Source organism: Mesoplodon mirus (genome assembly GCF_964341445.2).
Source record: "Mesoplodon mirus genome assembly, chromosome: 8".
NCBI lineage: Eukaryota > Metazoa > Chordata > Mammalia > Artiodactyla > Ziphiidae > Mesoplodon > Mesoplodon mirus.
The window spans coordinates 39757634-39781778 of NC_138984.1; the positions used below are offsets into that span (position 1 = coordinate 39757634).

At 40.4% G+C, this 24145-nt stretch overlaps 1 protein-coding gene across 6 annotated transcripts in view; it reads left to right on the top strand.

The window, feature by feature from the left end:
* The window catches only part of HECW2 (HECT, C2 and WW domain containing E3 ubiquitin protein ligase 2), a 415178-nt gene that overhangs the window by 371483 nt on the left and 19550 nt on the right, over positions 1 to 24145 (top strand). For all 6 annotated transcript variants that reach the window (XM_082629938.1, XM_082629942.1, XM_082629939.1 and 3 more), the window contains 7 exons: positions 9117 to 9269; positions 11476 to 11574; positions 15170 to 15299; positions 16570 to 16716; positions 17406 to 17520; positions 20346 to 20431; positions 21685 to 21797. In XM_082629938.1, the coding sequence (XP_082486064.1) occupies positions 9117 to 9269; positions 11476 to 11574; positions 15170 to 15299; positions 16570 to 16716; positions 17406 to 17520; positions 20346 to 20431; positions 21685 to 21797 (843 nt within the window). The remainder of the gene's footprint in view (positions 1 to 9116; positions 9270 to 11475; positions 11575 to 15169; positions 15300 to 16569; positions 16717 to 17405; positions 17521 to 20345; positions 20432 to 21684; positions 21798 to 24145) is intronic.

Here is a 24145-nt window from a genome sequence, read left to right on the forward strand (position 1 = left end):
GAAATGGAGCTGTCAAAGTATAAAATAATTTACATGTGCTAGTAGAACTAGATAATAGTAAAATTGAGATTTAAAATTAGGCCTCTTGTCTTCCATCCAGGATTCTTAGACCAGCAGTGAGATTTAGGCAACACTCCTGAACTCTGATCTATCTGAATTTTTTCCTACCCATGGATCTTTTCACTATTCCGGCTAGTGACTGATAACTTCTCTTGTCACATATAGTGTTGTATAGTCTCCCAGCTGTGACTAGATTAAAGTAAAATGTTACATGGGAAAACAATATAATGTGACAAAGTTTGAGAAGCTTGCCTGAGACTTGAGCCTTTTGTTGCTGACAAGCCTTAATGGACTTCTAGCTTTTGTTAGTTGTCTTAAAGATGCAGGTGCGCAATTGAAAATGAAAGCAAATGTTTTTAGCCTAATCACAGGTATGCATGGGATTCCAGGTATTTCCTTACATAACCAGTCTGGTTTGGATGAGAATACTTTTCCTCCCCCAGAACTCCAGCTGCCTTTCTTCTTTGTTGGACCACAGTTTGTTGAGATCTCAGAGATGTAGGCAGGAGTCTTTGGAAACCATGGTACTTAGGTTTGAATAGCACAGATGCTATCATGCTTGATCATCCTAAAGCTGTCTCCCCATGATCTTGACTGACATCCATTCCTAGCAGGAGGCCCAGGCAGAGTAGGGCCTGAAACTTATTTAATTGCCACTAATGTCCAAATGTTTCCTGCCTCCATTTCTTGTCTTCTTCCTGTAACCCCAGAAGGAAAATAAGAGGGGGGATATTTTGAGGTGTGACCTCAGCCCTCAGGGACAATCTCTTAATCAGACCCCTCTGCATATGGTTTATTGAAACTGGAATGGGGCCAGATAACTTCTGGTCTCATGGCTTTATCATGTCAGTATCATACATATAGATTATTAAATATAGACTTTATTTTGCTATTAAGGCATTGGGAATACATAATACTATTTTGAAAGATTAACGCAATATGCTTGCTAAAAAATTGAAACCTCAAAACAACATAAAATTAAGAAGTTATTTTAGCCTTAGTCATCTTACTACATTAAAATTAAAGATCATAACATTTCTTTCTGAATTATAATAAATACCCAAAGAGAAAAGCTACCTAGGTTTTTCTGTGGAATTCTGAAATGGAGCTGAAAGTTTTCTGGTCACTTTTCCTTCATTAATTTTAATGCCCTCAAAATGTGTCATTTTGTGAGTTCTTCATGTCTAGCTCTAGTAATAGGTATTAAAAAACGTATATGCCTAGTGCCCAGATGTTGGCTTGCAATATCATTCTTCAATAAAAAGGACTAGGGCTCCTTGGAGAAATGGGTGATTCTAGGACTGGGGCAGGAAATATACAAGACGGCACCTAAAGCATCTTGTGCCAGAAAGTATAGAGGAGCTCAGACAGCTCACAGTGATGTCAAAGGGACACAAGAACCAACTGAAAGAGCTGCCAGTGGTCAAAAGTGGAATAATTTGAGCAACAAAATAAAGTAGTATTGGATTAGAACCCCAAAGTATAAAATAAATATCTATATGCTGATATAAATAAAATAAATATCTATATGCTGATATAAATACACAATTGAATAAATAAATAAATAACAATAGACAAATTTGTGCAGAAGATTTCCAAATAATTCTGCATAATTCCCTGCTCCTTAATTGTGAGTTGCACGTAGTGACTTTCTTCCAAACAGTACAGTATGAAAGGGGGAAAAAGAAGTTAAGTCTACAGTGGAGAAGCCTGACAAACACACAGCCAGGTGATCAAGGCTAAAATCTAAAATCAACAGTGATATATCCTATTGATAGTATGTACCCTTGGTATGATGTGATGAGAATGACACTTTATTGTCTTCCTCCCAAAAACATGTAACACCAGTCTAATCAGGAGAAAACATCAGATAAATCCAAATTGAGGGACATTCTACAAGATTACCTTATCAGTGCCCCTTCAAACTGTCAAGGTCATCAAAAACCAAAAGCATCTAAGAAACTGTCACAGCCAAGATGAACCTAAGGAAACATGGCAATTAAATGTAATGTGGTGTCCTGAATGGGATCCTGGATCAGAAAAGGGACATTAAGCAAAAACGAAACAAATCTGACTAAAGTATGGGTTTTAGTTAATGTATCAATATCAGTTCATTAATTGTAACAAATGTACTGTACTTATGTAAGATGTTGATAAGAGGGAAACTTGAGTGTGAGGTATATAAGAATTCTCCCTACTATCTTTGTAACTTTTCTATAAATCAAAAACTAATCTAAAATAGAACGTTTATTAAAGAAAGCATAGAGTCAGGATTTGGGGAGATTGTGAGACTGTTTCCCCCTGAACAACTTTTCTTATTTCTTTGCTGTCTGATGAGTGATTGCCACCAGGGTAATTTTTGGTATGTGTATACTTCCTTTTGCACTTGAGGTCAGGAGAGTAATAAGTATATAGATACAGTTAATTCTGTGGAAGGAATTAGTAGAGGTATTGGTATGTATAGAGTATTATTTTGTGTTGCTAAAGTCAACTTTGTTATCTGTGAGGGAATAATACTTTGCAATTCTTATTGATACCATCTCACTGATTTGTATTTTCTACCTGTCATAATCAGGGTCTTTATTTATAATAGATTAGTGAGGGCATAAAGAGAAAAGGATTTATTTTTAAGAATAATGCGTCTGCCTGTCCTCCAAAAAGGTGTGAAGTAGCAGATTCACTAAGAGACTTCAGCTCTGCTTTAAGATGTTTCTTTGCGTAGGTCTTGACACATGATATATAGGTTGTTCCTGAAATGGAAGAGCTGAGTCAAGAGAAACGATGGGAAATGTTATAGTCATAAGTTTACAGGACGACTACAAATTCCACGTGAGGTAGAATTCACCCCAGAATAGTAGAGATGCCTGTAGTCAATTAAAAATACAAAAATAGGGCTTCCCTGGTGGCACAGTGGTTGAGAGTCCGCCTGCCGATGCAGGGGACACGGGTTTGTGCCCTAGTCCGGGAAGATCCCACATGCCGCCGAGCGGCTGGGCCCGTGAGCCATGGCCGCTGAACCTGCGCGTCCGGAGCCTGTGCTCCACAACGGGAGAGGCCACGGCAGTGAGAGGCCCGCGTACCGCAAAAAAAAAAAAAAAAAAAAAAAAAAAAAATATATCTAGGACCTATTAATGTAAATATACTAGTTGACAGCTAATTATTATATCTCGCTAAAATAATGCTGCATGTTATACTTGGCTTTTTTTTGAAAAGCACACGGTTTCTAAGCAAACCACTGTGGTTTAACTTGGTCAGCGCTCAAGGTTTTGTTCTAGTCATTAAAATTTTCACCCAACATAAGTTGGTTATCTGCTCTTGCAAAGTGGGGAAGAAGAGAAGACAGCAGTGGTGGAAGAGCTTGGAAACTGAGTCATCTTGACTGAGTGTGGTGGGAAATTGCAGACTCTAGTTGCCTCTTTCTGTTGTGCTTCTGTCCGCCTAGAAGTTGCTTCTTCAGGAAGGGAGCCAGTAGAATACCGCATATTCTCCAGTGTATTATTTTCTTCTAAATGTGTGGTGTCAAAACTTAGCTAGTCCGACTATCGTGTTCTGATGGGACATTTGGGGCCATTCACTTCTTTTTATTTATTTTTTATTAAAGTACAGTTGATTTACAATATTGTGTTAGTTTCAGGTGTACATTCACTTCTTAGTACCCAAAACAAGTAAGGAAATAATGGCCTGGATAAAGAGAGGATGTTTGCACAGTGATTGCCTCGCCTCTTTTTTTTTTCTCCATGGCCAGCTCTATAAAAGGCACCTTTCTTTAGGAAAGAATGAGTTCATTATATGTAAGGTGCCATTGATGTGGCATTAGTCATCTGTCTTGCAAAGCCACACTTGGGCTAGGGAGGGGATGTGTGCAAACAGTTTTAGTTTGGGGGTTTAAGAACAGGTACGCTCTTCCTGTGATATTTCTACTTAGACAAATGAAAGCACCTAGGGAGGATGAGATCTGAAAGGTTTTCTTGGGACCCTGCTTATAAAAAAACCAGCAGCTCTTAACATCTGACTGATCTAGAAGTTGTTTGGGGTCCTGGGCTTGATCATTTATTCCTCAGAAATTTGTAAAGCTTCAAGTGGAACTTTATGGTGCTGCTTGTTTTCTTCTAAAAAGAGACACTTGCAGGATAACCTAACTGATCCATACCATGCTGGAGAAGGGTGCTTCGGTATCTAGGCTTTGGCTTGGTATCACCAGGTAAAACTTTGTTATACTAATTGCTCACAAAATTCCTTACTCACCCATCAGGGCTTCTTAAGTGGCTCAAGAACCAAAGCCTTGCTGCTATAAATATCTGAGGCTGAATCAGGTGTATAGGCCATTTGTGCCTGAACCAACTTGGAAGAAAGCAGAGTCGTCCAGAAAACTTGTAGGAAATGATAGTGAGACTTCCCAATGGCACCATCCTCTTTCATTTTATAGTCTACTTCCTTTGGAATACTTGGTAAATTTTAGTTGTAAAAAACAGGAGAATAAAACTATTTATTTTAACAAATATTGGCTGCTACTAACAACTCGGGTGGTGTCAGCCCAGCAACAGGATGGTGTTTAAAATGCCTTATCAGCACTTCATGGGGCTCAAAATGACATTGCCACCCTAAGGACATCTGTGCTTATTCCGAAATGGCCTCAGATGCAGCTGTTGTGTGGCTACACACCCGTTGTCCGGAGTTTCATTATTTCCATGCCAAGTCTTTAGCTGTGGAACCAACCTAACTGGCAGAACAGGAATGTAACAAATGAGCCCTGTGATATGAGTCATATTAACTATTTATACGGAAGATTGCTAACACAGGAAGTGCATGCATAAGGTATCCTGCTGGGACACGTCTTATTGAATTAGGTAGACATATGTAATGTGTAGTCAACAACCTGCCCTCAGATATGCGGTTCTAAATTTCAGATTATAATCCAATCAAACTTTAAAAACTGTCTTGGCTTTAGAGTGACTGACTCTATCAGTGCTGCTAGAGTTAAAAAACAGCAGATAAAAGCCTGAGCAGTTGAGGAAGATACATTTCCCTCCTAGAGGAGCTGCTAGCTTTGTTCTCTCTTGGGAAAAAAGGAGTTTTACTTGTCAACTTAACTCCTCAGGGAACATTCATTGTATCTTTAGCCAGATTTAGTTATCATCGTGAAAAAGGAACCAATCAGTGAGGTCCATCTTTGTTGTTTTAACAAACTTTACCATATTAGAAGATATTAGACTTGGAAAAGACAAGGAGCAAGCTTTCTAAGCATAATTCACTTGAGCGATTTCTGACAGTGTTTGCTAATTGGGTTGTCTCTTAAGGACTGGCATGGCCTATTAATGCATTGAATATAAGGCAGACTTGTGCAAAACTGTTCACTCCGCTAGATGTGAAATAACAATGTAAATTGTATTGATTTCCTTTAGAGAGCATCAGACAGCTCCACTCAGTGATTCAACAATATAAACTGATCCCCTCCTATGTATCAGGCTAAGTACTCAGGATCCAAAAATGAGAAAGACATAGTCCCTGCCCTCAGTAGGGTTACAGTTTAGATGTGTGTCTGGTGGGAGGCAGACACATAGGCAGACAATCATAAGACACTCTGCTAAGTGTGGTATTACTAAAACACAGAGAGCTGAAGCTCAGTGAAAACCTGCTGTTTCTAACTGAATGCCACTGTTTAATTTTAAGCAGCTAAAAACCCATTTTACTTATACCAGTTGTCTCTTTGTAAGAAAACTGACTCACAGAGTGTTTGGCTCATGTTTCAGCTGTCTGTGACCCTTATCCTCGTGTGCCTTGATTGTGTCTGAAGGCTTCTGCAGAGCAGGGACCCTGCAGGCCAGGGCTCACTCACGGTCTCACCCTAGGGTGTGTGCAACCCTCCTGGAGGTTGCATACACCCTAGGGTATCGTTGTCATTTTATCTTTCCTTGAAGTGATCCTCAGTAAAGAAGAGGGTTTAGGGTAAGTCAGGTTTTTTAATAAAGCAGCATTTTCCTCCTACTTTCTTCTGTAGCAGGGGTTGACAAACTTTCTCTGTAAAGGGCCAGGTAGTAAATATTTTAGGCTTTGCAGACCATACATTCCCTGTTGCACCTACTCAACTCTGCCATCATAACAGGAAAGCAGCCCCAGACAACACATAAACAAATGGGCGTGGCTGTGTTCCAATAAAACTTTATTTACAAAGCCAGGGGGTGGGCCAGATTTGGCCCTCAGGCCATAGTTTACCATAAGCAACGTTGTTTAAAATTTATTGAAGGGTGAGCTGTAAGCAGTAATGAACATTACACTTGGGATCAGGAAACCAGTGTCAAGGCCTGGATCCTCCACTGCAGCTTTCATTTGATACAAGTCAATAATTTCCTTCAGCCCCAGTCTTCTCAATGAAATGAGGGGATGGGCGAAATGACTGCTCAGATACCATTGATGGCATTCTCTGTTTCTGAATAGACACAGGGGTCTGAAATTCACCATCGATAGGAAATTTAGAGATGTTTTGCATCCACAGGGATCCAGGTAGACTGGAATCATGAACTCAGTCTCACAAAGTGAAATTTAGTAGGAAAAGTATAACGTCCAGTACTTAGGTTTTAAAAAGATACAGTGAGGGGCTTCCCTGGTGACGCAGTGGTTGAGAGTCTGCCTGCCGATGCAGGGGACACGGGTTTGTGCCCCAGTCCGGAAAGATCCCACATGCCGTGAGCCATGGCCACTGAGCCTGTGCGTCCGGAGCCTGTGCTCTGCAACGGGAGAGGCCACAACAGTGAGAGGCCCTCGTACCGCAAAAAAAAAAAAAAAAAAAAAAAAAAGATACAGTGACGTGCAGACAGTATGGGAGAGTCCTAGGGTAAAGAAGCATAGGTGAAAGGTTTGAGTTGATGACTAGTTCATGATGAGTCAACAAAGTCAAGTGACTGCCCCAAAAGGCAGAGTGACATTAAGCTGCATTAGTGGGGGAAAGTGTCCAGGAAGAGAGGTCAAGGGCCCTTTCTAAGTTTTTGCTAATGAGACCACACCTTGAGTGTTGTGGTCAGCATAGACCCCGCCCCTTAGGGTCAGACTTTGACACCTGGAGAGTGTCCAGAGCAGAGGACCAGTGTGGTGAGGGAATTCCCTACCCTGCCTTGAGAGGAGGTTGAAAGAAGTGTCTGTGTTCATGAGTGAGGAGGGGGCAGGGACCAAGGATATGGAAACTGCTGAACTTAGAGTTCTTGTAGAAGATGACTTTTGAAAAAAAATTTACATCTTTAGCATCTAGATTAATACCCAAAACATAATAGGCACTCAGATATTTGTTGAAAGAAAACCTCTAAGTATGTGAAGAACGTTCAAGTGGAAAAAGTATTCTACTTGTTCTTGGTGGTGTCAGAGACCACAAATGGGACAGTGGAAGGAAGCCACGAGACGCTGCCTTGGTCTCGGCACCGAGAGGGGTAGCCTGCGTCACTGTACCTGGCAGGCAGCCGGGGGGCTGCTTTGGGAGCCCCCCCCAGCGTGATCTGAGCATAGTCCCACACTTCCTGGTAGCCACAGTATATTCAGCTGCCCCAGAAGGCAGTTCTGTCATGTCACCTTAAGGCCTCTCTGGCCTTGAGAGTCTGCTGTGTTTGCATTTTTCTGTACACATAGGTTTCTTGTCAGTCTACACTCATATCTCCCAAAGTGCAGTGTGGACTGGTGAGGTGTGAGATGATTGTAGCTGTTACATAGACTGACTTTTTTTATTTTAATATTTATGTGTTTCTTTTAATGTGTATTAGAAAAGATATAAAGCTAGCACATCATAATTCCATCAATATTGTATAAGACAAGGCTACATTGGAAAAGCAAGTAAAGCTAGAAATATTAAGGAAATGGCAGTGCGTATATCACAAAAATTGAGAAAGTAGTTAGGTGGATAGCTGAGGTCTGTTCTAAGTAAATTCTATTAAACTCTTGTCGAAGACATATAAAAGCCATTTCATTTTTCTTACTAGTATTCCAACTCCCTCTTCTACCTATAATAGGATGCTTTTCACAATCCCATCACCACACAAGACTCAGAAGATTTCTTTGTCATTAAAAAAAAAAAAACAGTAATGCCCACTGGAGGAAATTCCATAAGAGAAAAAAAAAATAGAGGGAACAAAGGAAGTCTTATAAAATCCCACCACCCCAACTTATCTGTAGTTTTCATTCCCCCTTCAGAATTCCTTCCTGTCTTTGAACCCTTGTGTAAACTTTTTATCATAGGGTAGATGTACTTTACATTTTTCATTTTAAATTGAGCATATCAGATTGCTTTATTGCAAACTCCTCTTTGCTGTGTTTTTTGCTCTCAGCATTGTTGGCCACTTGTCATTCCTCAAACCTCACACAATCATTTCTCAAACTTTACTTTGACCCTGATGTCTTTGTAAGCAAAATGGAATTTACACTGTAGTTCAGGCGCTGGAGTTTCAGCCTCTTCTCCAAATACCTTACCGAGGAAGCTTTAGACACCCTCACTTTCTTGTTTATAATTTTCCGTGGCATTTTATAATTTAAAGTTTTCACGTGAACCCTATCATTCCATCTTTTGCCTCTGATCTCCCTAGGAGGCCTTGTATCTGTGATATCCTCTCACCAATCCCCTAAAGTCTCTTTCCTTCCCCATTTAAAAGTGTTTCAGAAATCCATGAGGACTCCATGTCCCATGGTATGTAGCTGATGCCCTCTGGTTTAACCTACTTAAATAAAGCATTCCCACTGTACTCTCTCTCCCCGTAACCTGGCTCTGGGCATTTCAGTTTACCTTTTTCTGCATATTTATACAATCAAATTATTAGCATACTGCCTATCTCATCCATTATCTGATATGTAGCTTTAGTTTTAGATATGCTCCATATAAATGTCCATTACATTATTTTGGGTCAAAACATGTTTGAGATCAGGACTCATGATCATTCAATGTCCAATGTTTTGGACAATCCTGGTATGTGGATAATTAGACTTCTAAGGAGTGTTCTGTAGAAAGTTGAGCACTGTAGAAAATGTGCCTAATAAATAGAAAAAAATAATAACTGGTTGTTCTTTTTGTGAATTTTTTAAAGGCTGGATTACAGTGGACCTTCCAGAGAGTTTTTCTTCCTGGTATCCAGAGAACTCTTTAACCCATATTATGGCTTATTTGAATATTCAGCCAATGACACATACACAGTACAAATAAGTCCCATGTCTGCTTTTGTAGACAATCACCATGAATGGTAAGTATTTTTTTCTCCAACACTTTTCTTCAGCTGATTTTCTGTGATATTAGTTTTTATAGGAACCCACGCTTTTTTAAAAAACATTTTTTCCCTTGAAGAAAATCATATTTTCAGTTAACTATATCATTTGACTCTTGTTTGTGTTGTCAAATTTAATATACAGGCAGTCTCCAAGCTAGGAATAGATTATGTTCCATAAGACCAATTTTAAGTGAGTTGGGTAGAATTCAAAAGGTTTTTTCCACTGAAGGAAAGTTGCGGGTGATGTTAGGTTCCCAGCAAGACCCTAAATCCCTCTCTGCAGCTTTGGGCCACTCTGAGATCTGACGGGGGCAGGTGGGGGGTGAGTAGGGGAATGTCCTGACCCAGAGGTCAGGCAGCTTCTGGAGCAGCCCTTGGGGAAGTGGCTAACACTGGGGGAGGGGCAGAGCAGCTGGGCTGTTGATGTTCTAGGGGGAGGGAGGGCGGGAGGATGGGGTGCCCTGGAGGAACGGAAGGTGGAAGGGAATGCTGGCAGGCAGGCAGGAGTGCGGAGTCACAGCAGTGGCCCCTTACCCTAGTGACTGGTTCAAGTTTGTAGCCAGGAATTGCCCCTTTCCTAATTTCTCACACAAAACCAAGGAAAACTGGGCTAGGATTCCCATCTGGGAATTATTTATTCTGAAAATCCCGAATTGCACTCTTTTCATGACATTTTTTTTTTACATGCCTGCATTTATAGACTTGAATTATCTTTATAACCCCCATTTGCTTGTTCCTGTTCATTTTCACTATAGTAACAAAAAAAAGAACATGAGTACAACTCATGGAAACAATTTCTTTGAGTCATGAGGTTAATATTGGTGGGTGGAGGGCATTAAGTTTTAGGAGTTATTCTTCAAATTAACTTCCATTTAACTACAATTTAGAGTCCTCCTAAGAGTAGCTATGGCAGTTATACTAACATAAGTGGATAAAGAAAAACAAAGCTGCTGGACATTCATCTTTTTTTTTTTTTTTTTTTTTTTTTTTTTGGCGGTATGTGGGCCTCTCACTGTTGGGGCCTCTCCCGTTGCAGAGCACGGGCTCTGGACGCACAGGCTCAGCAGCCAAGGCTCACAGGCCCAGCCGCTCAATGGCATGTGGGATCTTCCTGGACTGGGGCACGAACCCACGTCCCCTGCATCGGCAAGTGGACTCTCAACCACTGCGCCACCAGGGAAGCCCTGGACATTCATCTTAAAATGGTTGCCTAACACTAAAATTACAAATGAATAGTATGAACCTCAGTGTGGATTTACACTTTCGGAAGGCACCAGGCTTTCAAAGAGCTAGAAACTTGAATACTTCTGAAAAAGAAAATACATGTACCTCTCAGCAAACCCAGTCGTGACAGATATATTTAATAAATTTTCCGAAGTGATTCAGTATAGAATTGAGCACTGAAATTTTAAAGGACAGAATGTCCCATGAGGAAACTCCCTCAAATGTACACATACATAATTCTTGGATGGTGAGTTATCATCAAGAGAGGGGTTTGAGAGAGAACAGAAATAGGAACTTTCTCACTCTGAGACTGGGCTTTTCCTCAAAAGGGAATTGCCACTAGGTTTGCATTAGAGAAATCCTGCTAATATTCATGCAAGCAAACTACAAGCGGACAACATTTTTACCACCACCACTGGTCTCATTCTGTCAACATTTCTTAGAAGTGATTTAGGGAAGTTTCACTGCCATACTAACAGGAAATTCATGTTGGCCATGTAGGGTGCTACATGGTGGACATTACTGACACGGGGTGAAAGTGGAGCAGTGTCTCTCTGAACATCAGAGTGAAACAGATTTCTTCTACAAGGAGATGTGAATATCAGCCTAATGAAGCCCCAGCCTTCAGTGCACACAAACTCTCATGGACAAACTTAGATGATTAGAGCTGGAAAGCATTCATGAGAGCAAATAGAACCATTCAGAAATTGCTCCATGGGGCTTCCCTGGTGGCGCAGGGGAATTCCCGACGCAGGGGGCACGGGTTCGTGCCCCGGTCCAGGAAGATCCCACATGCTGCAGAGCGGCTGGGCCCGTGAGCCGTGGCCGCTGAGCCTGCGCGTCCAGAGCCTGTGCTCTGCAACAGGAGAGGCCACAACAGTGAGAGGCCCGCGTACCGCAAAAAAAAAAAAGAAATTGCTCCATGTCGTGTAAGCCATCTCCTGCTTTTCCTTCACAGGTTCCGGTTCAGTGGTAGGATCCTCGGTCTTGCACTAATTCACCAGTATTTGTTGGATGCCTTCTTCACACGGCCCTTTTATAAGGCTCTTCTCAGAATGTAAGAGTGTTTTTATTGCTTACGTAATTAACATGTAAAGAATGTAATATTTCCTTTATCACAAAGGGTCTTTTGACAATGTCATTTATCGGCTCACTATCTCAAATCTATTATTACTTACTTAATAGTGATTTAGATTTCTGAAACTAATCAACTAATATAACTTCAAATGTGGTTACTGGATTTTTCCAGCTTCTGTTCCTTTATTCCTGTCTTGCTCCCAAAGGCTTAGTTTTGCTCCACTCTGAATAATTCATTCTCATTTGTTGCTACACATGTGTCTTCAAAACACTTGTACTTCAAATACAGTGCTGGAATTCCTGTGGTATTAATGCCGATTATTAATAGAATAGTTGTGGCTTAGTCTTGGTGACTCACAGCCCCCCATCTTTCACAAGATGCATTTTACATTTTGCTTTATGCAAACTTTCAACTGTTTATTCTTGGTTCATATTTTCCTTCTCCTTTTTTTTTTTTAATTTTTTTGTTAGAGGTGGGCAATATTTTTAAAGTCCCATATTTATCTTGAGATCTCTCTATATGCAAGACAGTAATTTACGATGGCAGATGAAAATTTAGCATTCACAGAATTTTTTCTTCATTGTTAGCACAATGAAAGATTACAATTATTGTGAAATGTAGAGCAAACAGTTTCTGTCCTAGAATCAGTAGTCATTTACAAGGCTGAACAGAAGAAGGCAACTATCTGTGAGGGTAGTAGCTCAAACTTTCAATGAGAAAACACAGAATGATTGCATGGCTCTGACCAGCTCATTCCTTAACCAAGGCCATGTATCTGCTTTCTGTAAAAATGGAAGCCTAGAGCTCAATTGAAAGCAAAGTATTTCTAATGGTTCTTAAAGAGGGTCAGTAGGAAGACTTTTGCCATCCTCCCTTTTGGTATATGGACCGATGAAGTCCTGGGCACCTGGACACTGGCTTCTGCCTCTCTGGTTCTTCTGGCCCATTTGCATCTTCCCATTTCATTGCCTTATCTCTCATTTTCCATTTAAGCTTCCTGAAAGAGTAGTCTACACTGACTGTTGACACACCCTCAACACTTTTTAGCCTGGCTTTTTTTCCCACCAATAACCTATGGAAGCTTTTAAAGAATGTTTTTTAGTCTTTATCTTAATGGACCATTCTGCTGCTTTTGATACTGTTGACCCCTCCCAACCCCACCCATTTCTCTTGAGTTCTTCCTTCACTGGCCTATGTGACACTGTGCTCTCCTGGTTCTCCTTTTACTTTTATGCCTCCTTTGTGGATGTCCTGACTTGCTCTTAAACCTCGATGTTCCTGAAGCTTCCATTCTTGTCCCCTTGCTTTTCTCTCTCTGTGCGCTCTCATGGGATATGTCTTTACCTGTCTCATCTGCTTTCCAATCTGCACCCACAGACATGATCTCCCTTGAGTCGTAGGCTCAAGCGGTCAACATTCCACTGAACGTCTCCTCTTGTATGTCTCACAGGCACCTCAGAATCAACATGGTTAAAACTAGACTCATCAATTTCTCCTGACCTAAAAATGTACCTTCTCCCTTATGCCCAGTCATGGTTCAAGGTGCCAACATTCTCAAGTCACTCTGGTCAGAAATTGGGTGTCAACCTTAAACAGGGATGGTAAATACACAACACAGTTTCTTCTCTTCCCCACCTCCCACCCCATTCCCATGGGACAGGTCACAAATCATTTAGGTACTTTTCCTGCTGAACTCGTGTGGCCTCAGGAATTTTTCAACTTTTGGCCCTCAAGACTGGCAATGAATCAGAGTTGTCTTGTAACTTGAGTTCGTTTGCCATCCCGTTTTAGATATACATCTTTATACTACCCAGTAAAACCATTTATTAATTTCCACATCACCTCCTAAATAATTCTTAAATTCATCTTCTCTACCCTAATAGCTGTGCCCTAATTAAAATCCTTATCTTATTTATCTTATTTTGGCCAGATTACTGTAGTGATCTATTCATTGGTTTCCACCCAATGATTACCACCCCCCCCCAATTTTAAGTAATCCTCAACACTGCCACTTCCAGAAGGAAAATTTAAAGTCACACCTCATGTCTCATCATGTCATTCCCTGTTTTAAAACCTTCAGTAGTTCTGAATCACCAAGCTCCTTAGAATGACATTCAGACCTGCTCCCAGCTACCTTTCCAGCCTCATTCTCCAGACATTCTGTCTTGTGGTTAACTCTCTGGTGCTGCCAGTATGCTTGGAAAATCTGTATACTCCATCCCTTTGTGCTTTGTTCAGGTTGTCTTCTCCTGTCTCTCTTTTTCCCCTTCTTCTCCTTTTCATCCATTCCCCTTTACCTCTCTAGCTTGAAACATCCTGCAAACTTTAATATAGGTATCATCTGCTCCAAAAGGCTTCTTCTAAATCTCCAGGTCAAAGTAAATGCTTTGCATGTTTGCTGTGGGAGGTCCCTATATCTATCTACCTTATCTTTTTTTTTTAACTGAAGTGTAATGTACATATGAAAAAGTACACTAATAATAAGTGTTACCCACCCTAGGCTATCACTTATCACCTTATGTTAACTTATCTATTTGTGTCCCTGTCTCTCCAACTAGACCATTTGCTCCTTGAGGGCAAGTAGCTATTAAGATATTTGGCACATACTTGATGCCTAATACATGTGTAGACTGAACTAAACAAAATGGTCTTTGAAATTGGACTGATGGGAGGAAGTTTCAAGACAACCAAAGCAAATCAATTGCTACCATCTTACAACAGGGTCATATAATAGTAACTCCACCTCATGTAGATCTTCTCTTAGAAAACCATTATAATTACAGAGCAATTCTGTAGCTTTCAGTTTTCAGAATCACAGAAAGAATAAGAACCATGAAGAGAAAAGGGACGTATGTGAATGTGGATCACAGAATCTAGTCTTTAAAAAAAAAAAAAAAAAAAAAAGTTAAAGTGCAGTATAGAAACATACGAAGAATTTCTAATTAGGAGAATGATAATTTAAAATTGTATAACATAGGGCTTCCCTGGTGGCGCAGTGGTTGAGAGCCCGCCTGCCGATGCAGGGGACACGGGTTTGTGCCCCAGTCCAGGAAGATCCCACATGCTGTGGAGCAGCTGGGCCCATGAGCCATGGCTGCTGAGCCTGCGCGTCCGGAGCCTGTGCTCCGCAACGGGAGAGGCCACAACAGTGAGAGGCCCGCGTACTGCAAATAAATAAATAAATAAATAAATAAATAAATAAAATTGTATAACATAGCCAAAAAATACTGAACCCAAGTTGTCAACTAGTGTTCCATTTCCAGCTCTGGCATTAATCATGGGTGACTGTGCAAATGGCAGCCACTCTTTGCACTTCCAGTTCTGTGTCTTAAAAGATTAAACAAACTGAGTGATTCCTAAGGCATTTTATATATCAGAATTTTTCAATTTTATGTCAAATTTCTGAATTATTTCATTGGTTTGGTTACTGACTTTGACAAAGAACACTACAGAAATCACTGCCTATTTTAGTTGATCTTGTTCTTGTCATTATTTCTTAGTTTCTTTCTTCACAACTCTGGGTTTTTGCTAATAACCATGACTACATTTTTTTTCTATCTGTTTGTCATCTTAGTCTCTGTGACCTGAGTGATCTAGAATACCTTGATGAAGAATTTCACCAGAGCCTGCAGTGGATGAAAGACAATGACATCCATGACATCCTGGACCTCACGTTCACTGTGAACGAAGAAGTTTTTGGGCAGGTCTGTGTGTGTGAATAACTGGTGACTAAGTGTGGTAATAGAAGGCTATTGGTTGGTGAAGAATTAATTCAGTGGCCTAAGATCAGACGCTTATTTATTTGTGGTTGGTTGGGTGGTTTAAACCCAGGTTTATGTACAGTTACAATAATCTTGGTTACAAAGGTTATTCTAATGCCGACTTCAGATTAAGATCTTCTGATTTATAGACTGCACTATTTGTATGTTGTAAACAATCTTTTTATTTCCAACTAAAATATCCTCATAAGATATTAGAATGTGCCTTGTACTAAATACAGTTTTTAAATATCCCTGCTACCCCAGAGTTGAATATTAAATTATTTAATTGGCCCTTGTACTTAACTCTCATTCATGTTTAACAACTGAAATGGATTGTTTTGAAGCTGAGGGAAAGTAAACAATATTTTGGTGAAGGTTTGGAAAAGTTTTTCTTTTAAAGTTGGTAGAAGAGTTGGTCAGAAGATTTTCAGAAATTATATACTAGTTCATAATTAATATTCTTAGTTAAACATTAATACTTGGCTGGTCTCCTGAATTTTGTATTTTGGAAAAGAAGTTCTCAATTTAACATTCGCTTGAATGTAATTCTGCTTCCTTAAGGTAAACCTTTACCTAAATATTGGCTTTCTATATGTAGTTGATTGTGAATCCTAAAGGAATTTGTGAAAATGTCTTTTTGTCAAACATTCAAATAGCAGTGGGACAGAATCTGGAGCCCCTTTGTTTCCATTTAGAAGACTTATTTGTTTAATCAGGATTTAAAGCTTAACCTTGCAACACACACACACACACACACACACACACACACACACACACACACACACACACATATATTTTTTTTGCGATACACGGGCCTCTCACTGCTGTGGCCTCTCCCATTGCGGAGCGCAGGCTCAGCGGCCATGGCTCACGGGCCCAGCCGCTCCGCGGCATGTGGGATCTTCCTGGACCGGGGCACGAACCCATGTCCCCTGCATCGGCAGGCGGACTCTCAACCACTGCGCCAACAGGGAAGCCCTGCAACACATATATTTTTAACCACTGAGGCTCTCAGATGTCTGCTCATTGCTTAGTTTTCCTTGAGCATCGGTGGGTGCCTGGGCACTGTGCTGGTGCCACACACCCTGCTTGTGGGATGTACCCGGGCCAGGGCAGAGACAGGTAGCTGGCTGATTCCAGCTCATTAGTAGCAGTAGTCTTACAACATCAAGAGTATTGCTTTATGGTCAGTCCTTTTGTTTTTTAATCGCAGATTACCGAACGAGAATTAAAACCAGGGGGTGCTAACATCCCAGTCACCGAGAAGAATAAGAAGGAGTACATTGAGAGGATGGTGAAATGGAGGATTGAGAGGGGTGTTGTGCAGCAAACAGAGAGCTTAGTACGTGGCTTTTATGAGGTAAAGACAATCAGCAAGAGTGGGGTTCTCAGTCTGGTGTCAGCAATACCTTGGCCCACCTCACTGTACTTCATATGTGTGCAATATTTCCATTTCTCTTTGGTGTATTTACTGTTGCTATTTCAATTCAAACACTTCAACATTTTTTCCTATATGTTTTAAGAACACAAAAAAGCTTATTTCCCTGTTACAAGAAATCACTGAAATAAAATGACCTGCATTCAAACAGCATTTGACGATTTAATGACCACTAATAACATTTAAGTCACGCATTTTACTCATGCTTAGATATGTGTAATCAGATATCATGCCTGATATGTGAAATGATTGTATCTGAGGGTCAGAATGAGTTGTGACAAGTATTCCATATGACTTCTTCCGTGAAAAAGCCATAGCTAAAATAAAGATAAACTGTGAAAGTGACTGGAGCACTAGATCTTCTCCAAAAGAGAAAAAAAAAACTGGATTAATCAATGACCAATTATAAAACAAAAATTCCGTTGAAAACCTCATCAACCTTGTACTAAAAATATATTTGTGGAGAGCTTTACATGTTTTAAAGTGCCTCCACAGAACACATCCAGAGTATTCCCAACACTCCCTGTGCCCTCCTTTTCTGATGAGGCTTAATTATAGCTGAGGCTTCTCCAGGTTCTTAAGCCGTGTCCTGTATTCTTTTTATTCCACAGGTGGTGGATGCCAGGCTGGTATCTGTTTTTGATGCAAGAGAACTAGAACTGGTCATCGCAGGCACCGCTGAAATAGACCTAAGTGATTGGAGGAACAACACAGAATATAGAGGAGGTGAAATTTGACTTATAGATGGCTGGATTTAAAGTTTCAGGTTAGAGGGAAGCAAGCGGTTTGGCACGTTGGCCTGGATCCAGGACAGGCAGAGGCACTTGCACTCTAATCATAGGTCTGAGGCAGTCTCCTTTGAGACCTTGGGCAAGGTACATGCCCTTCTTTCCCTAGCTACCTCATCTGTCAAGTGGACGGAGAGCTGTTTACACACCATCCAAGGATGTCGTAACTCTTAATTGTTAGTGAAGAAATGCGGCCATAGGAACATCAATTAATTGTTTTATGGTGTTGTTAGTGAAGCACCAGGGAGCTCGTATCCAGCTGGTCAAACTCCACCTATCCTGCCTTCATTCTCAGACCTGAAGAGGCATACCCTCTGAGCTTCTTAATGAACAGACACAGTTTTTCTACATTTCACTTGAACTGCTTACCAGTTGTAATTCACAGTTGAAACCCACAAATGGAGTAAGATATGGTTCTCAGATTTCAAGTTTCTTGAACAAGCCCTTCTAAAAGTCAAGCATTAAGTTCAACTGAAAAGGAAACTGCTGTAAGATTAGTTAAAAACTACACACGTCACCAAATGGGAAGCTTTAGGACTGCCATTTCTGTAGATCAATACAAATTTTCAGTTAGTAATTGGCATCGAAGCCTTTGAAATTTGACTGCTGAAACAAGATGCTTGGAAAGGGACCTGATGCTAACCCAGAGTTAAAGTTTTATCCAATACTTTTAATCAAAGAAAGAATACATTTTCTGAAATTTATTGTAGTGTTATAAAGTGTTCAGAAAGTCGTGACAAATGACGGTTGGTTTTTGGTTTTGTTTTTGAACTCAGAATATAAGAGGTTAGCAGTGGTTCTGAACTTGGAGAGTGAAGAATACAACCTTTAAGTCACTGAATTAATCAGTTAGCAGACTAAAATGAGAGCTGAGCAGTTCTCCAGTTATCTGTAAATTGAAACAGAGATTTAAAAAAACCCAACAATTAAAAAGTTTGGAGAACAAAAAATACTTTAACATCGGCTCAGTTGCTTTTGTTTTGGCCTCTGCTTGGCTCTTCCAGCGCATCACTGTTGCCCTGGGCTGGCCTTGCCCATCCATTTTCTCTGAAAGACGATATTAAACTGCAGTGTCTATTGCTGCTATTTCTGAAGTCCAGTTGCTGTAATAACTCTTTTGCAATTGGCCCCGTGTATAATCCAAATCTGACCTTGGCTATTATAACTTTGTTAACTATTTTCACTGACTAGAACACAGTTTCTCCAATGTGCTACATAACGTACATCTTACCATAAATGCTGTTAGCTCATTCCTTCCTCCCGTCCCCAACCCCCAGGAGATTCTAATAGCAATGCCATTCATCAAGTCAGCCAGTTTTGTATTTACACAGTATAGACTTTTATTCACTGTATATGACTAATCGAGTACCTATTTCTATGGTTATTGTCAATCTTATCAAATGAAATCCTTGGGAGGAGAGGGCTGGGGGGAGGGGGCAGGAAAATGGCGAGATGCCCAGCTGCCATGTTTGCTAACCCAGCTACTTGGCACTGAATGAAGGGGCGGCTTTGCTGCCATTTGCCATATGTTCACAGGGCAGCTGTTTATAGAGAATAGGATGAGGCACTTTCACTCCTCCTCCTTCTTCAAATGGTTTGGCACAGACAGCAAAGGAGAGGCTTAAAAGGGCTGATTCAAAGGGTCAGAAAACTTTAAAGCTATAAAGAGCCAATGCACTTATTTTATGGATTAGAAAAGTATTTGCTCAGCACCAAACAGCTAGTCTTTGCCAAAGACAGGACAAGGAGCCTATGCCTCTCCATGTCCAGTCTAGTTGTATTTGCCCTTCATTTGGATCCCTTTCTTCTCCAAGGGCATCGCTGATCAAATGGTAAACAGTAAGGCAAGGTTCTCCCCAAATCCTACAGCCACGGAAACATGTGAGGAAAAATTTGAATGAAAATGGTTTCTACCTACCTTCTATTTAGGACTTACTGCTGCTGACTCAGAATTAGAGTAGCTCTCTGCACATTGAATATGTCAGCTAATTGGTTTGAATCACTAACTATGCTTTAATCCTTGTCAGCCTTCTCTCTGAACTTAATTTTTCTCCGCAGAAGGTTTTAGAATCCACAGCTACTGCCTTAATCCGCCTGTGGGATGATACTTTTGACATTTTATTAAATTCTAGTAAAGTATGGAATAAAAGTAACATTTAGGTTGATGATTATTTGAGATTTATTAGTTGAAGGAGTTAAAGTAATAAACTTATTTTCCCTTTTTATTAATAAAAAGTAATTTGCTTTTAAAATATGAACATAATACATAGTTTTAAATGGTTTGCAATTGTATATTGATTTGAATAATTATTTGATTTATGTCTCTCCTTTACCAGAAGCCCTGTGAGGGACTATTTCCTTTGCCATGGTCCCCCAAACTTAGGACACTGCTTGGCATAGCAGTGCTAGAAAATTATTTCTTAAATAAATGACCAAAAGGGTTAAACATTTCCAGTAAGAGCAGTTATATTTTTCAGAAATGATATGGTTAAAATAACTCATTTGTTTTCTTCTCTCCACTAGTTTCATTTAGTGACCACTAAATGGAAACAGAGGTTTCTTGGTTTCATTTAGTGTTTTGTTCGACTTCTGACACTCATGTGATCACATTTACAGTGTTATTCCTTGGTCTTAAATTATAAATAACCTTTAACGAATCCAAGATGATGATTTATGTCTGGGGGTCTTTTGTCGACTTGCCAGTGTAGTGGTGACTTAAGATAGAAAACAAAGTAACATGGGCTTTCATGATTGGTTTGATAGGATATCATGACAATCATATTGTAATTCGGTGGTTCTGGGCCGCAGTGGAAAGATTCAACAATGAACAACGACTAAGGTTGTTACAGGTAAGATGCCATTAGTTCATCTTTTTAATGCATTAATATAGTTATTGTTGGAATTGCATATTTTTAATAACTGCTAAGTATACTCAATAAATATATTCAGGTTTATCTGCGTATTCGGGATATGCTGTCTTCAGACTCTCCTGGCTGCATGGGTCTGTGGTTCCATCACTATGCAGAACATCCCCAACCTAGTCCAAGCATGTCATTAGAGTTGTGAGGAAGTACCAACTCCCATCCAAGAATCCCAGCAACAACATCTGCCTTTACAGCAGTTTGATCCCTTCCACAAGAGGTCCCCGGGTACTCTGCAGGCCAGCATCCCTGGCAACTGAAAGAGATAATCTTCAGTCCCTTAAGAAGTGACCCAGTTCCTTGATAAAAAGTCCTTTCTTTTCTTCCATCTAACGTTCCACAAATTTGAGATAATATTGAAGTTTAAGAATACTGGGAGGGCCTCCCTGGTGGCGCAGTGGTTGAGAGTCCGCCTGCCGATGCAGGGGATACGGGTTCGTGCCCCGGTCTGGGAGGATCCCATATGCCGCGGAGCGGCTGGGCCCGTGAGCCATGGCCGCTGAGCCTGTGCGTCCGGAGCCTGTGCTCCGCAACGGGAGAGGCCACAACAGTGAGAGGCCCACGTACAGCAAAAAAAAAAAAAAAAAAAAAAAAAAAGAATACTGGGAAAACTAACTCATTTTCTTGCGGTGTTTATAGTTATACAGGGCAATTGCTGGCTGGTTGCAGCTAAAGAAATATCAGACATGAGGAAGCCTTTTGGTCACTCAGGCAAAGCCTTACAAGTAGGCTGGATCTTGGCTCCTTTGGATCACAGATCTGGGTCTCAAATTTGCAGGACTAGAAGTTCTTTTTGTTTTTCATTCACCTCAGTTCGATCGGGGACTAATGCTAAGTTGACTTGGGTTCATTGATACGCCCACTTTATTCATCTCTAATGAGAAGTATACATGGTTTGAGCTTCTAAGCTGGTCAGCTGTACAGGATGCTGTATCTTCTACAAATCCTCCACATCCCCTTTCTCTTTATAATGCTCTGTCCTTCCTTGGTATTCTCCAGCTCTTTGTCAGAATTCTCGTGTTACAGCTGTTCTATGTCTATAAAGTTTTATCTTTTGAGCTTTTCCACCAGTGAGCAGCAGGCTGCCCTTCCCCAGCACCTCTGCACATGAACGATGCCAACCTTGCCTGGAGCCTGGTCTCTTGGCTTCACCTTCTCCTTCTGTTTTCTTGGGTGGATAGTTTGTCACAGGCACATCCAGCATTCCCTATGAAGGATTTGCTTCTCTCCGAGGGAGTAACGGCCCAAGAAGATTCTGTGTGGAGAAATGGGGGAAAATCACCGCTCTTCCCAGGTAAAGTAGAAAATATTTCTTTACTGTCACTACAGTGTTCTAGGGAGGACCTTTAGCTTATATATATATATATTGATTGATTACCATTTTTATGCTGAAAGTTTGGGAGAGTAGAAAAAACTTTTAGAATGAATTTACCTCAGATTACCTTTTTAAATGAAGGAAAAAAGGTCTTCCTGGTCATACTTGGAATACATACATACATATCTTTTTTTTTTATTGGAGTATAGTTGCTTTAAAATATTGTGTTACTTTCCACTGTACAGCAAAGTGAATCAGCTATACGTATACATATATCCCCTCTTTTCTGGATTTCCTTCCCATTTAGGCCACCACAGAGCACTGAGTAGAGTTCCCTGTGCTATACAGTAGATTCTCATTAGTTATCTATTTTATACACAGTATCAGTAGTGTATATTCATACATACATATCTTAAAATACAAAACGCAACAGAACCAAAGCATTTGTAGCAATAGGAAAAGCAACGTTGGTCATCATACTTGTGGCTTCTTATGATTGTGGCTCTAATTTATGTTTCCAGAAGCTCTAGTTTTAAGTTTATCATTGGTAACTATTTAGAATCCCTTCACTAAAAATGACCATTGTGGTTTCTAAGGAATATTAAATCATGTAACTGTGTTCTGTGCCTCTTCAGTCTCTATCATACATGCCTTACCTCCCTGGGAATGCTCTCTGCATTGTACTCTCATTTGTAATAAGATGATACATTTCCTTGGAGTGGAAAATTTTGCTTTTCTGCTGCTACTAATAAATGTAAGAGACTAGTAAGGCAGTATTTGTGAGTAAAAAAAAAAGTGTTTTGGGGGGAATGGAGCAAACGAGCTGAAGCAAAAGAAAAGGAAGGAGCAAATGAACAAAAGAGGAGTGGAGAACAGTTGGTTTCAGAACTCCTTTATCTAGTCAGCAGTAATATATTGAATTTTTGAGGTAAAAAGGATTGCCTCTCATTTTACTAATAATAAAATTGCAATCTGGGGAGGTTAAATCTTCCCAAGTGATATTAGGTTCCCCAAGATGTCATCCTGAGTTTCTTTAAGTACAGTCAGCCCTCTGTATCCGCAGATTCAACCGACCACAGAATCAACCAATTACAGGTCAAAAATATTTTTAAAAAAAATTTCTAGAGGGCTTCCCTGGTGGCGCAGTGGTTGAGAGTCCGCCTGCCGATGTAGGGGACACGGGTTCGTGCCCCGGTCCGGGAAGATCCCACATGCTGCAGAGTGGCTGGGCCCATGAGCCATGGCCTGCACGTCCGGAGCCTGTGCTCCGCAACGGGAGAGGCCACAACAGTGAAAGGCCCGCATACCACAAAAAAAAAAAAAATTTCCAGGAAGTTCCGAAAAGCAAAACTTGAATTTTGCTATGTTATGGCAACTATTTACATACATTTACATTGTATTAGGTATTTCAAGCAATCTAGAGATGATTTAAAGTATACAGGAGGATGTGCATAAATTATATGCAAATAACATGCCGCTTTATATTTGAGCATCCGAGATTTTGGTATTCCCTGAGGGAGCCCTGGAACCAATGCCCTGGGGATACCAGGGGACAACTTTACAAGTGACTTTGAGAAACCTGTTAACAAGACTGTCTTCTTAGCAATTGCACGACACTGGTTCTTAAGAATAACGTTCTAAGCATCAACATGTGAAAAAAAGCAGTGCTGAAAATATAGATACAGAGAGCAAAGAGTAGAGCAAGCTCAGGGCTGGCCTGAGCCTCTTCAGTCGCTTTGGGTGCATCTCAGTCTGTGAACAGAGGCACTGCATCCAAACACCTAAGTAATTAGCTGGCTTACCTGGTGTTCCAAATGTAAGAGACTTTACTTTCATTATTTAAAGAAGTATTTTATTTTGTTTATGTCCAAATCACACTTTTTTCCCCTCAGACCAAATTTGCAACTCAAAAGCAGATTTACAGTATCTGAGTAGGACCTTTCACTTTTCTGAGAAACTCAAGGATTAGCATTAAAGAGGCAGGGAAGGACAGATGAATTGTGTTCTTTCTCTGGAAATCTGTTTTTGTAAAGACTTGCTTATGTAAAGTAGATGGAATAAACTGTAACAATAGGCAGATATATCAGCTGTTCATATTTAATCACTGTAATTTTCACCAAACCTGGTGAGCAGAGAAAGGCAATTTGGTATAAACAACGAACTTTAGCTTCCGAGAGACTGGGCTCTATCCCAGTTCTGTTACTTGCCCACAATGGGGTCTTGGAGATGTTGCCTAATTGTTCTGAGCCTCTGTTTCCTCATCTACCTTGTAGGTTAGTAATTCTGAAGATTAAATGAGATCGTTCATATAAAACATTTACTATTGA